The sequence below is a fragment of the Artemia sp. Qi Xiang Cuo genome, chromosome 6 (genome assembly GCF_049724085.1).
Source record: "Artemia sp. Qi Xiang Cuo chromosome 6, ASM4972408v1, whole genome shotgun sequence".
Lineage (NCBI taxonomy): Eukaryota > Metazoa > Arthropoda > Branchiopoda > Anostraca > Artemiidae > Artemia > Artemia sp. Qi Xiang Cuo.
The window spans coordinates 65363324-65377593 of NC_142799.1; the positions used below are offsets into that span (position 1 = coordinate 65363324).

Consider the following 14270-nt stretch of genomic DNA (forward strand, 5'->3'; position numbering starts at 1 on the left):
GACATGCTGGCGAATTTTTGATTTTTTTTTGCCAGAAAAGCTTTTTTCTTGGCTGTTGTTTTGACTTAAATCCATCTTAAAATTTGCACTCTATAGAAGCATCGACATTTTTTATTACAATTGTTTTTGATCTATTGTTTTTTCCTTTTTTCGTGTTTTTTTTTTCTATAAATAATCCCACCGCCTCTCCTCTCGGTGACATAATCATCTTTTGCACTTAATTTCAAACTTTAATGTCACCTACACTAATTTAAAAACAACTTTATTTTTTGAATTTTGGATTTGGGTAGCCAAACATAATTGACGAAGACAAGGTTTACTACAAAAAAAATTCAAAACCGCAAAAAAAGTACCATTCTCAGTTTAGCAGGGTGCCCTTCTTCCATAAGGAACCCCTTTCATCGTGAAAAGGGGTGCCCTTTCCACGGTGTTTTTCGTGTTTCTAACACATGTGTGTGTTTTAATTTTCTTTATTATTTTTTTTAAGGCATATATCAGAGAATAAGTTGAAAGAAATTCACAACAAAATGTTTGTTGGGCTGGTGAACGTCAAAACTTTGTAAGTTATACTCACTTTATAATATTGCTTGTTGTTCTATATTATTATATTGTTAAACTATGGCCATTAAGGCCTCAGTTTTTACAATTGAGATTTATTTGAAGAAGGCAGAAGAAATATAAAATCTTTGGAATACTATTCCATGGTTTGAAATTTAAGTTCGAGCTTACTTAATTTATTTTCATTTAACATTTGAGAAATCCCTCTTATTTATATTGCTCACTTAATTTTTTGATAAATCAAGTTTAATTTTTTAATAAGTTTAAAAATATTTTTATCTAATTTCTTCATTTCCAAGTGAAAACGTTGTGCTGAATTATAATTTTCTCTACTAGATTAAGTCTTCAGTTTTAATAGTTAATATAAGTTAATCGTGATAAACTTGTATCTTAATTAAATATCTTCTATATTTAAGTATCTTGGGAATATTAAACTGCAATATTTTAATAATTAATAATCATATATCTTTTCGATTTTTATAATTGTCAGAAATAGTTTTTAAAATTCCTTTTAATTTCAATTAAAATTTGAGCATAGATTTACTAATATTCAGGCGCAACAGTGCTATTTTGTACAACATTTTCCCACGTATCTAAAATGGTACGATTCCAGTTCGTCTATCTCTGCCAAAACCTAGTATCCAGTTTTTTAGGATTTTTGAGAAAATTGCAAAATTTTGATTTTTATTGTTTTTGGAACTGAAGAAAGATAGGAAAACACAGAATTTCGTCAAAGTTTTTTGAGCTCTGTTTTCTTCCTTTTTTGCCACTCTGTTTCCTGCTACTAAGTATATTTTTACTAAAATCTAGGTATGGTAAGCACCATGTACTAGTTATTTTAAGTTTCGTAATTCCAGTATATCCCTACTATCCTTTGGCTATGTAAAACCGGTGGAAGTTGTTTTTATCATGTAGATACTGGTTTTGTATGTCCAGAACCACAACTCTAACTCAGCCAGTGGACTCGCCATGTTGAGATAGGGTTGGTCAGTCCTTAGCTCAAAATTGAATTTCGGGTAGATGTAGGCATTGGCAGAGGAACCGAATTAAACCCTCTGAAGATACTTTAAATGCCTAAGCAATATCCACCCGACATATGCTTAAGATATTAGGCAACATTGCATAGCAATGATTCCAATTAATTCTGGTTAATTTGGCATCCCAAAATCAGTCTAGTTGCTCGAATTTGGTTATTTTGCTACCTCAAAGTTCTGATTGCATCAAGTAAAATTATTTTTAAAAGTCAAGTCTGCTATAATTACTATTGAAAGTGATTAAATGCTTATTTGCGTAAAGCCAATTCTGGTGTCCCACTTATGACAATAATTAGGTTGACTACAATAAATTTGTATACTTAATTGCAAGCGCATAGGAATGTTGCCTCAATGAACTACAAATAAATTTCACCCACCTTGTCCCTATTCGAAAAAACTAACACAAATCAAATATATAAAATACTCACCAACTGCTGTTAAACTCAGTCCAGTATTATATTCAATAATTCACCTTTCAAGCAATAATAGCAGGGCCGTTTTCCTAAAGAAAATTCTCAGCTTAAAATTCATTACCGTTTGCGTTTCCGCGAGCAAACGAAAAATTTGTTAGCCAGTTTCTCTTACAAATTGAATCGTTGCTGAAGAAGGTTGTGAGAGAATTTGAAGCACAATATTCAAAAAATGAAAACGTAGCAAACCAGGAAGAAGCAGGAGGAAAAAGGCCCCTCTGATGCAGGCTGAAATGGGACCACCGGCGTGTGTGACACGTCCCTCCAGCTGCAAACCTTAACCCAGCAATGAGTTAAATTGCATGGTAATGCAGGATGCCATCATGGGAGGATCCTGTTCAGGAGGACAACTGTGAGAGAGCGAAAGAGACACATAAGGGTGTCAACGGTCCCTGCTAGAAGCAAATAGGATTGGCTTGCCGTTGCTTCAAAAGCAAGCCAAGAGACTTTTCCTTTTTAGCAAAGCAGGATGATTAGATTCTGTGCCGTAGGCATTAATAGAGAACCTATGACTGCTAATAGGATGGCTGGCCCCTAGCCCCCCATTGCACTTCCTGGCTGAAGGGCCACGAAACGGAGATCAGCACCGCCGGTTTGGACCTTAGGGTCTAGTGCCGTCATACTTACTTTTTACTTATGACTGTTAATATTTCTCAGTTAACAAATTCTTTTTTGGGTTTCTTACAAATGTCTAAAGGAAAAGGCTAGCCTATTAGGCTGTGCTGATTTATTTGTCCAAGCTTATATATTTCAAATTTCCCACCCATTTATTCAGTTACTAGCATTTGTTATCTAGCAATTGGGAGCATTTTTAGTTAAGAGTTGCACAACCGAAAAAACCTCATAGATTTCACATTCCTCATGAGTAGAAGAGGGGTGCCAGCTCACGATAATGTTGAGGGGCAGGGCATTTTTATTAAAATTTCTTTATGATAATCTTAAAAAGTATTTTTAAAAATATAGGATGGGATTTTGCCCCCCCCCCCCCTGATTGGCGCTCTTAGAGTAGGATTGCGGTGGCAGGACGACCGACCATATTTTTCTATAGCTTCTCATAATGTCAATTATTTTAGGTCTCTTTCTGATAACCAAATTACATGTGTCACACCAGGATCCTTTGATTATCTACGGTCATTGATGGCTCTGTAAGTTTACCTTAATTGTAATTATTTCCTTAATTCATTTTCCCGTTTCTATTTGATCCGTAATTAAAATGTGTTCTTTATCGCTTTTTATCTTTTATTAACTTTATCTTTTCATTTATTTTGGAAAATTTTGTTCGCTGTTAAAACTTTTATATTTACCTCGCGCTATCAATTCGACTATTTACAATGTGGGAAAGCCTTAAGCTCTTATTTAGGAGGCGAGGTCCATCCCCCCAAAAAACGAAAAAAATTGTTATCTGGAAATTTTCATCGAGAAATTAGCTTGGGGACTCTCCCTTTTCCGGCACATTACAATGTTAAGCATGGTCTCAAATACCAGAATACGACAGTATTTAGAAGCTAGAAATGTAGCTTTTATTCCATCCATGTTAAGCAAGGTTAAAAAATAGAAACAAAAGGGTAATACGCTATCTTTCCACTTGAAACTATCTAAGATAAGTTTATCTATTCGAGGAGGAATATTATTTATAACCAGCCAGTAAATATACGAAGGAGTCCAGTTCTACTTACTAGAGTATTTGCTGCTGAAAATTGTAGTTGGGAAGATCACATATTCACATATTTGTATGAATGGATAAAAGATACGGGCTGGTGTGTTCACAGAGAATCTTTTACCCACCTTCTCGCCTTAGATTCAAAGGCGTCTAAGATTCTATGATTTCATATATTTTCCGTATCATCCATATATTTCTGGCTGTAAAATCAATGTTATGCCCTCCACCCCCCTAAAAGGCAACCTGCGTAAGTGTTCGGTGGTTGAAATTTTTTTTGGGGTAGGAATGCAAAATATCCGGTTGTTTGGTAATAAGATGTGCTTTTTAACCAGCAACCACACTCTCTTTAACAATTTTATGCCCCAAAACTCTGTCTCAAAGCTGCAAGTACTACTTATCCAACTAACTTAATCTCCTCAGATGTAATATACAATTCAGCTTAGTTTAGCGCTGCTAGTGGATTGTTTCGGATAAGTCCCTCCATTTGGTCACCCAGGAATTGAAAAATTTGGTTTTTGGTGCTTTTGAATCGCCGTTGTGTTTGCCTTATCACGAAGGTCAAGTAAAAAAAAAACCTTCTTTCGACGAACCGTTTGTCATTAATAACAATCGAACAACCCTAAACGTTTCTTTTTCAGTTTGTATGCTCTCCTGTAAAATTCGTATAGTGTCCTTTTACTGCAACCAAATCGGGTCAGCCTTTCTTTTTTGTTTGGGGGGGGGATTCATTGCCTGGAATTTTAATTATCTTCTTTTTGTCGGACATTTTATACTTTACGTTAGTATTTTCATGAATTTTCTCCTTTTGACAAATCTCTATAAATGTAAGAGACAAATCCACAAAATTAAAATGCACTCAGGCAAGGAAGACGCTCCCCCAGAAATAATCAGAAATAACATGATGTCAGGCATTCTTACTGGTGTAGTTCTATACGAGATTATTGGGAGTAGCCGATTAGGGTATAATTTGGGACGCTGAAACACGCTGCTAAATACGGAATTACTCCATACGACCTTTTGATAGACGAAAAAAGATTGAGTGGTAAGAATGCTTTTTAAGGAAAGTTGCGATCCTTTTTTAATTTTTAGAGACAGACCGGCAGTTCCCAAAAAAAAATTATTTAATTAAAAGTGGAACAATTTAAGGCCACGGTGGGTGCTATCCCTCTGCTTAGGTTTGTATTTGATGACAATTATATCCCTATCATAGTCGGTGTTATTGTTGCATTATTGAAACAAATTATCCTAGTTCCAAACGGAAACTTCACAGTTCAGTTGCAGTTATTCAAAAGGTACTATGTGACTCAAGTCTTAAACCAAATACAGTGCACAAGGAAAAAAATAAACTAGCCTAATCTAGCAAACTAAAAATAAAGTGATATTCATAAATCATCCTGTTAAAACAAAATGCGCTGAATCCATTGGTACATTAGGGGGGAGGGGGTAAAGTATAGCGAGACTGCATGTAAAATGTGTTAACTATGATTATTCTGCATATTATGAAGTGGGAACTATCTTCTCAATATGGGTACTTTATGTGGTTGATATATCATACAAGTACTCCCCCACCTTTTAAGAAAATTTTTCCGCGCACCCAGATTTTTGTCCTGGACGGTTTCTGTTTAATTAAGGAGTTCCATGAGACTCTGGGAGAACTTTCTAAATTGTCACTTCAAATTCTTATCCTCATATTAAACATCTTGGTATGGGCCTTTCGGCAGTGTCATCCATGATTCTCCCAAATTAAGTTACCGCCCCTGGCTTTATGCCAATAAAAATTAAATTGAAGCATGATAGCTGAAGTTGGCACGATATACAATTTTTTGCCACTTCCATGCTTCAACTTGTTCCAATTTCCATAAAATAGCACTTGTCTGTCTGTGTTACGTTTCCTATTTGAAGTTGTATCGAAATTTCAGATATTTATGACTCTGTAAATTACTGTATTCGTTGTTTTATTGACATGCGCATAAATTGATTACTCTTCTAGTGAAAAATGCTGATTGTTGATTTTTAAGTTTTGTTCATTAGTCAAGGGTGGGGCTCCGGCAATGATGCATAATACACATGGGTATAAGCATAAAGCTATGTGGTATTAGCTTTTTTCTTTAGTTAAGTGTCTAAATTTTAGTATTCCAGCTAATTTTTAATCTAACTAAAAAAAAAACACTAATTTCCATTATTGTTATATCTTCACAGTCTTTTGTTGTGACTATAAGCATGGATCTTCATACAAACATAAATGTTAGGTGTCGGTTGTCACAAAGACGATTGCAAGGAAAGGGCAAACAATTGAAACAAGCCAATCATGGGCGTAGGCAGGATTAGGCAGCATATTGTCTAGGGGGGGGGGGGGCAGTCGATAGTGTGATGGAGTTTTATAAACTGCTTTTTCCAAACCATCTGCTTTTTCAGCCATATATAATGTAAATTTGAAGGTCTAGGGGGGGGCAGCTGCCCCCTCCCACCCTACGCCCATGAAGCCAATTCTTTTAAGACGAGTCCAGGGGTGGTGATGGCCTTTCTTGCGCCCGGCGCAAAATCTTGATTAGCAACCCCCCCCCCCTGTCTCCCACAAAATCTTTAAGCCAAATTTTTTGAAATTTTTTTATTTATTCACAAAATTATTTTCAGTCTATTAATTAATTAATAATTTATTTTTTTGTTATTTCGATTTATGATTTAAATTATTCAGTTATTATTAATTATTTTTATTGAGTTGTTTTTATTATTTTTTATTGTATTAATTAATTCATAATTCATTGATTATTTCCATTTATTAACACCACCTGGCAGGGACGCAGTGTGGCCTCCGGCCCCCCCCTCCGAAGTCTCACGATTTTTGTATTTTACCGTAATTTTCTGATACTTATCACAGAATAAGGGATCTGAAGGATTTGCCCCCCCCCTGAAACAAATTCCTGCGTACGTGTCTGAATAGCACCCTCTACTTTATATTAATAAAGGTAAACAATTTTTAAATTACAAAATAATCATATCTGTTTAATTATTTTATTATAAATTTATGGCCCCTAAAATTTCTGCGCCCGGGGCACGTGTCCCTCATCCCCTCCTAAAATTACCTCTGGACGAATCTTCTTTGGCCCGTTGATACATCATCTATTTTGACCGATTATAGTCGGCCATATTTTTAAAGCATATAAGTTTAGGTTCAAGGACGTATTTTCACTTAAAACACATGCATGAAAGATAATATACCTAAAACAAACCAAAGTATACCATAACAAAAATGCATCTTTAGCTGGCTATATTTGTTTAAAAAATTAAAATATGTAAAACAAAAATGGATAAATTTTTTATGATTTTTGTATTAGATTTTCTGAAGGTTTTAAGGGGTCACAATAAATGTAAATTATTTGAATTTAAACAATAAAAAAACAACAACTTTACAGTCCCTACCTGTAGTGCTGCTATCCGTTTCATGGCTCTTCAGCCAGAAAGTGCAATAGGGGACTGGGGGCCATCCATCCTGTGCTTTCGCACACCCTTGCTGTTAAACTTCCCAAGATTTCTCCATGTACCCATTAGGAGCTCGGTTGATTCTGTGTGAGCTTAAAGAGTCACGCCACCTAACCCCGTTCCAAACCAAATAGCCAGCGACACCAAGAATCGAATCCCCCGTCCTCACCAACATTTTCTTTGGGCATCTTTTTTCTTGCGTTACCCAATCATTTTCATTTTTAATTCTCTTGCCTTATTAATTAAGGTTGGGGCAGCTCCATGCCTCATGTGACTTATTAGAATATCTAAATCAAGATTGTGAAAAAAAACATTCCACAAAATGATAACACCCTACCCCCCTCCCCACCCTGGATACCGCCTTAGGACATGTTTTTCTTGCATTACTCAGATCTCAAGTCTAGCAGTCGAACAGTAGCTAGATCCTAATGATAGTTTGATTAATATCACCATAGATTATTGAATATAAGATATGTTTTTACACATCTGAAATAAATAATATATCCCTAAAGTTGTAAGGATTTGATTTGTTTATCTTGTTTGCATACTCCTTGCTGTCATACCGAAAGGGCGTATCTGAAATTTTCACACTTCATTGATAATTGCCAAAAAGGGTTGTTAAGCTGATCTCAAAGGGAAGATCAGTAGGCCAGTCTTGATCTGGAGGATTAATGTGTGATTGCAAATAGCGCGTTACAAATAAATTAACATTTTTTTTTTTCGAAAAACTAGCAATCATTCATACCCATTCCATACCCATCCATTCCATCCATACCCATTCCATACAAATATTAAGTCCTTTATTACTACTGTAGCAACTGTCTATAAGAGCAACCTTTTCTAAGTGTAAAATATTAGGTAGTATTTCTGTATATTCGTTTATATAGGATATTACGATGAAAAATTGTAAGCTAAAAACGATGAAGTACTGAAAAGTTTGTTCCAAAACTTATACTTTGTGTTCATCTAAACGTATTCGAAATATTATGGTTTGAAAATTAGTAATTAATTAATAATTATTTCAGAATTAGATATTAATTTTGAATAATTATTTTTAATTCATTTTGTAATTATAATAATTATATTCAAATATTTATAATAATTGCATTTTCTAATTGTATTTATAACTATAATAGTTAGGATAGATACGAAGTTTCCTAATCTTTTGAAAAAGTTGTAATTTTACGCCGTTTCCTTGTAGATGATTAATTTGTTATATCTTACCATCTTTTTCCATTTATTGCCATTTTACCTTTTTTATGATTACCTCTATCATCATTTTAGCAACTTGCTTGGAAATCCCTTCCACTGTTCATGCCATCTATCATGGTTTGGAGACTGGCTCAGGAAAAAAGAGAAAGAAGTCTCTACTGGAACGCCTAGATGTCATTCTCCCACTCCGCTTAATGCAATGCCTATTCAGGAAGTTCCTTCTTATGACTTCAGATGCAGCAGTGAGTATCTTTGTAAAGGATACTGTTTTTTTTGGAAGGGGGGGGGGTTGGGGAAGGTTTATATAAGTGAATGCCTTCCCTTGCCTTTCAAGAGTCCATAGAAGTGAATTAGAAGTTTAATAATTAATTCGAGCAGTGAAAAGAGGGAGAAAAAATGACAGAAAAAAACTGACTACTTCGATGCAAAGAAGCGTTCCCCTCCGCCCCCTCCTTGCTCGTATTTTTGATTTTATTTGAAAATTTGCTGGTCATGTAAGCCGAATTTTACTCTGCCTGTTACTATTTCCGCAAACTTACTTTTTCGAAAGTTCTCCTAGTAAATGCTTAGTTCGTAAAAAAAAAGAAAAAAAAATCAGTAAAATGTATCTTAGTTTAAAAATTGGTATTCCAGCAGAATTTGCTTTTTTCTGATGATATAGACTTTTTTCTTAGAAATGCTTAGCTTGTTCAAAATAAATAAATTATGATATAACCATTTAAAGAGGGTAACATTTAAAATCACTGTCATGCGTATGATATATAATAATCCCTCAATTGTGTAATTTTTGGCGTTTATGTGATTCTTGAGAAGAAAACGTTGTTAATACTTTTAGTTTACGGCTCGGACCACTTTCTTATCGTAGGCTTTTATATTCGTCCCGAAGGAGCTGAACTGTGGCATGCTCTGCACGCCATCTCAGATTATTGTACCCTGGCTAAGGGGTTTTCTGATACTGTTATAATATAGAAAGACTACTAATTTTGGCTGATGAATATATTTTTCACTTAGATCAGTTCAAAACTTAACGCCATAGCTTTTCTCCTAATTCAGCAACTTCAAACTGGAACCTCCCAAAACTCGTTTTTTGAAGCAATCGTAGTTTGGTTACGCATTTATATGTTATTTTCATTATTATTATATTTTTATTATTAGCTTATAAGTATTTATTGCTGAAGTGGCTGTGATAATTCAAAAGGTGTCATGTTACATGACACGGGTTTCCTGGGAGAGCACAAAACTGAACAATGTGTGTGTTTAATTTTACTACTAGTAACAAGCAATTGTTTTTTACAATGAAGATTTATCCTTTTTAATCCCTCTAAGATATTTTGGGCCCGGGGTTCGATCCCCGCCGCAGCAAGGTCGGGTGACAAGCTTACTACTTGTTACTATGAAAAAAGACCCAGCAACTGAAACGTCGATTTGACGCCCTATGACGCCCTTATCCTTTTTTTTAAAGACTTTTTTCATCTTTTTTTTTTTTTTAAAAGGACTTTTTTATTTTTTTATTTCATAAGTTCAATATCCACTTATATTTACAAGTGAGAAAAGGCGATATGCTTGGTTAGGCGTAACCTTTGTATGGACACATAAATATGCAATAATATATTAAAAAAACATAGAGTATATAATATACAATAAAAATTAAATTTAAATTAAAAGTTTGATTTACAATTAAAATATATAATATGATAAAAAAATATTATGTATATTTATCATACATATAAGGTGACATAAATTATATACTTTAAATGCTATGAGACGGAAACTTTCATGCATCTTGCGAGTCAAATAAGGTCTGGAAAACAAATGACAACTTGATACATAATATGGCAAAAACTAGTAGAAATTGATATGGCATTAAAATGCCACTACACTTCATCTCTTTGGCAGTAACAGTCCCAAGTGCTAAATTCTTCTGATAGGTGATTTCTATCTCCATCGTATTTATACGTGATTCTTCTTATAGGTGATTCTGATGAAGGATGCGTAGGAGAAAACTACTGCCCTCCAAAATGCATTTGTTCTGGAACTATTGTCAGATGCAGCAAGGCAAAATTTAAAGAAATACCAAAAAACATCCCAGCTGAAACAACGGAATTGTAAGTATCCGCCGATCCTCCTTCCTATATGTTTAATTAAAATAGTATAATTAAAACCATAAAATTTTTTTTTTTCATTCCTGTCTTTCGACAGGCTCTTGAGATCCTAGAAATTAATCTGTGTTGTGGCGTTGAGCTAGAATAGGATGAACAATTTTTTTCTCAAACTGAACGTTTGTGCTTCACTTGAACGTTTTGAACGTCGCCTGGCGTTATGAAAGTCATCGGAGCGCGAAGTTTTAAATAAGAAGACATTAGCGCTAGACCTCAAAATTTAATATTCAATCAAATCGAAGAGGGTTATCTTTCTTAATATTACTCTTTTTGTAGAACTTTTGCTTGATATAAAAATTTATAATCTTCTATTTGTCAGGATTTGTCCTTAAATGATTCATGTATTTTTCAAAGACAGGATTAACAAATTTACAAAAATTTACAAATAAATAAAAATTATAGTCATCTGGTAAGGCAAACTTTGCCGTATTTTTTCAAATAATCAATTTTCATCTGTATTAAACAACTGATGAGGGAGAAAGCGCTCTCTCTTTATCGTGTCACAAAACTCGGCCACAACCTTCTCCGATTCTTCCTTTTTTATAACTTGCCACCTCTCTCTGCCTAACAATACTGTGGATTTTGTTCCTTTTCCTAAATTTGTCAAACCAGCCTTTACTGGCGTTAAATTTAAAGTAGTGCCAGTCCCTGTGGCAGGGGATTTCTTTCCAAGATAGTCATAATTTCTAATGTTTTACCTCAAATAAATGACTAACAAATGTTTTCACCTCGTAACTACATCACGTATATATATATTTGTAAGTAAAAACTTTACATGTATAAGTAAGAACTTTACATGCATGAGTAAGAACTTTACAGCTTCCTCGGCTATTTGTTGCTTTATTTAGCAATAAAAATTATTTCTTTTCCAACATTTGCCATTTGCTGCCAAGATTAGAAGAAAAAACGAAGACAAATCTAAATTTAAAAAATAGGCGCTAAATTGAAATGTAGTACCAGTCCCTGTGCCAGGAGATTTCTTTTCAAGACAATCATAAATTTCTAATGTTCTACCTCAAATAAATGATTAACAAATGTTGTCACCTCGTAACTCTACATCACGTGTATGTATGTAAGTGAGAACTTTACATGTATAAGTAAGAAATTTACATGTATGAGCAAGAACTTTTTATGTATAAATAAGAACTTTACATGTATAAGTAAGAACTTTAAATGCATGAGTAAGAACTTTACAGCTTCCTCGGCTATTTGTTGCTTTATTTAGCAATAAAAATTATTTCTTTTCCAACATTTGCCATTTGCTGCCAAGATTAGAAGAAAAAACGAAGACAAATCTAAATTTAAATTTAAAAAATAGGCGCTAAATTGAAATGTAGTACCTGTCCCTGTGCCAGGGGATTTCTTTTCAAGACAATCATAAATTTTTAATGTTCTACCTCAAATAAATGATTAGCAAATGTTGTCACCTCGTAACTCTACATCACGTGTATGTATGTAAGTGAGAACTTTACATGTATAAGTAAGAACTTTACATGTATGAGCAAGAACTTTTTATGTATAAATAAGAACTTTACATGTATAAGTAAGAACTTTACATGTATAGGCAAGAACTCTACATGTATAAGTAAGAACTTTACATGTCTAAGCAATAACTTTACATGTAAAAGTAAGAACTTTACAGTTTCCCCGGCTATTTTTGGCTTTGTTTAAAAATAAAAAATAATTCTTTTGCAACATAAGTTGCCGAGATTAGAAAAAAAACGAAGACAAAAAAAAAAAAAGACAAAAAAAAACAACAAAAAACAACACGTATGTTCTATAAGAAGCAGAATGAAATCGTGTACAGAAAAAGTACTTACATAAGTTTTTCATACACAATAAAACTACATAATACCATGACTTCCTCCTACACATTGCTACACAAACTACAAAGTACTTCTTCATTATTCAAAATGGTACATATTATCGACCTTGTCATATCGAACTGTGTTGCAAGATCAGATACACGAATGTCACTGTCATGTTTTATGATTATTTATTTCTTTACTTCAGTTGTTGTCCTCACGAATTTCCTTTTACCTTCATCCAGATCACTTTTAGCTTTCTTCAGAGCCATGACTGAGGGAGAGCCAGAGCCATGAACTGAAAATAAACCTCCATTACGATGAAAAAAACTGTGTATTGCATAATATAGAATTGTGTAATGCGGTCCGAAAATGTTTATTTCTAGCTGGTCTGACAGCCACGCGTGAATGGCGCTCAAGAACCAGAAATTTTTTTTCCCAAACACACGTATTCGGCCCTCAATTTGTTTGCTGAAAAACCGATTTGTTCGAACCGAGGAATGTTGGTGAACCAAGATTTGACTCTGCTCACAGTTTTTGCCCCACAAGACCGAAGTTTTAACCCCTCTTGGATCCTTTTGCCCTTCTTGCGCCCCAAAACTAAGTATAAACAGCTTGTGAATTTACCATTTTACTTTCCACGTCTTGCTTGCACCCTCGTCTTTAATTTTAACATGTAAAACCTATTCTTTGTTATATTTTGTCATCTGTGTATTTATCGTAAGTTCTAGCTTTGTAACTATTAAGACTATCTTGTGTATAATAACATTTCTAATATAATATAATATACATTTCTAAACTTTTCCAAAATGAGGCAAAATTCTTTAGGTAATCTGTTTACCTAAAATCACATCAGTTAGTATAATTCAGACCACAGGGAAAAGGATACAACTCTGTTTCACATCTGACTGTATTTGAAATTATCTATCTAGCTTGATAATCTCTTAATATGCTTTACCTTTACCATAGAGGCCAAGAATTACTTTAATATGCTAAATGGGGATTCCATACAGATACAGGACCCAACATTTTCTAAATATTTGAACATCATTTTGGAAATCATTTTGTTTGAACATCATTTTGAACATATTTGGAATTTGTCCTTTCTTTCCGTATAGAACAAAGAAAGGGAAATAAACGCATGTAACTCCAAAGGAAACACTCATAAGAGGTTAAAAGCCCAATATGGAGTTAAAACAGGTTTGATTGATTTTCTGTTATATTTTAGGTATCTAGACTCCAATGAAATTCAGTCCATACAGCCCAAACGCTTGAGTCACTTGAAGTTTTTGACGAGACTGTAAGTATTACTCTTTTATATAATATCCAAAACCAGCAAGCGCGCAATAGGTTATTCAGGCATTGGGGGGCACAACTTAAAACAACACAACAAGCATGGTGAATTGTATAGAAAGTGTTAGACTTAGCTAGAAAAATTGATTTTGAGGGGAGGGGGTGCAAGTGTTCAAAACCCTTCATTGAGTAAGTGTCTCACTATTTGATATTTTTTGGCCAGTTTGGCAACAGTAGTTTTGATATAATTGAGCATCTGAATTTGAGTATATTTCTTGTATATCGGAAGATCTTTGGAAGTTGAAAAACGAAACAAACATCTTTCTGGACAAGAGTTCAAAGTCTCCGGTAGTTAAGTTTGATGTTCTCTGTGCAGTGTTTTGGTATTGTTTTCGTGCAGTCAACGTATAAGGATAAATTTGTTATCATCCGTTAGCTGAGATTAAGTTTTTATCCATGACCAAATTATATTTCAAACCTGCTGCGGATTTTTTAGTTTGAAAAATATGTTATAAATCGGTTGAAATCGCTGAAAAAAGAAAATTTTCTATTTTTTAAGCAAGTTTAGATCATTCTCTATAAAAACGTTTAAGCAATAT

The 14270-nt window shown here is 34.0% G+C and overlaps 1 protein-coding gene across 2 annotated transcripts in view; it reads left to right on the top strand.

Annotated features, from left to right (window-relative positions):
• The window catches only part of sli (slit guidance ligand), a 360459-nt gene that overhangs the window by 198890 nt on the left and 147299 nt on the right, over positions 1-14270 (top strand). For both annotated transcript variants that reach the window (XM_089090917.1, XM_089090918.1), the window contains exons 13-17: positions 488-559; positions 3136-3207; positions 8487-8656; positions 10387-10519; positions 13607-13678. In XM_089090917.1, the coding sequence (XP_088947043.1) occupies positions 488-559; positions 3136-3207; positions 8487-8656; positions 10387-10519; positions 13607-13678 (519 nt within the window). The remainder of the gene's footprint in view (positions 1-487; positions 560-3135; positions 3208-8486; positions 8657-10386; positions 10520-13606; positions 13679-14270) is intronic.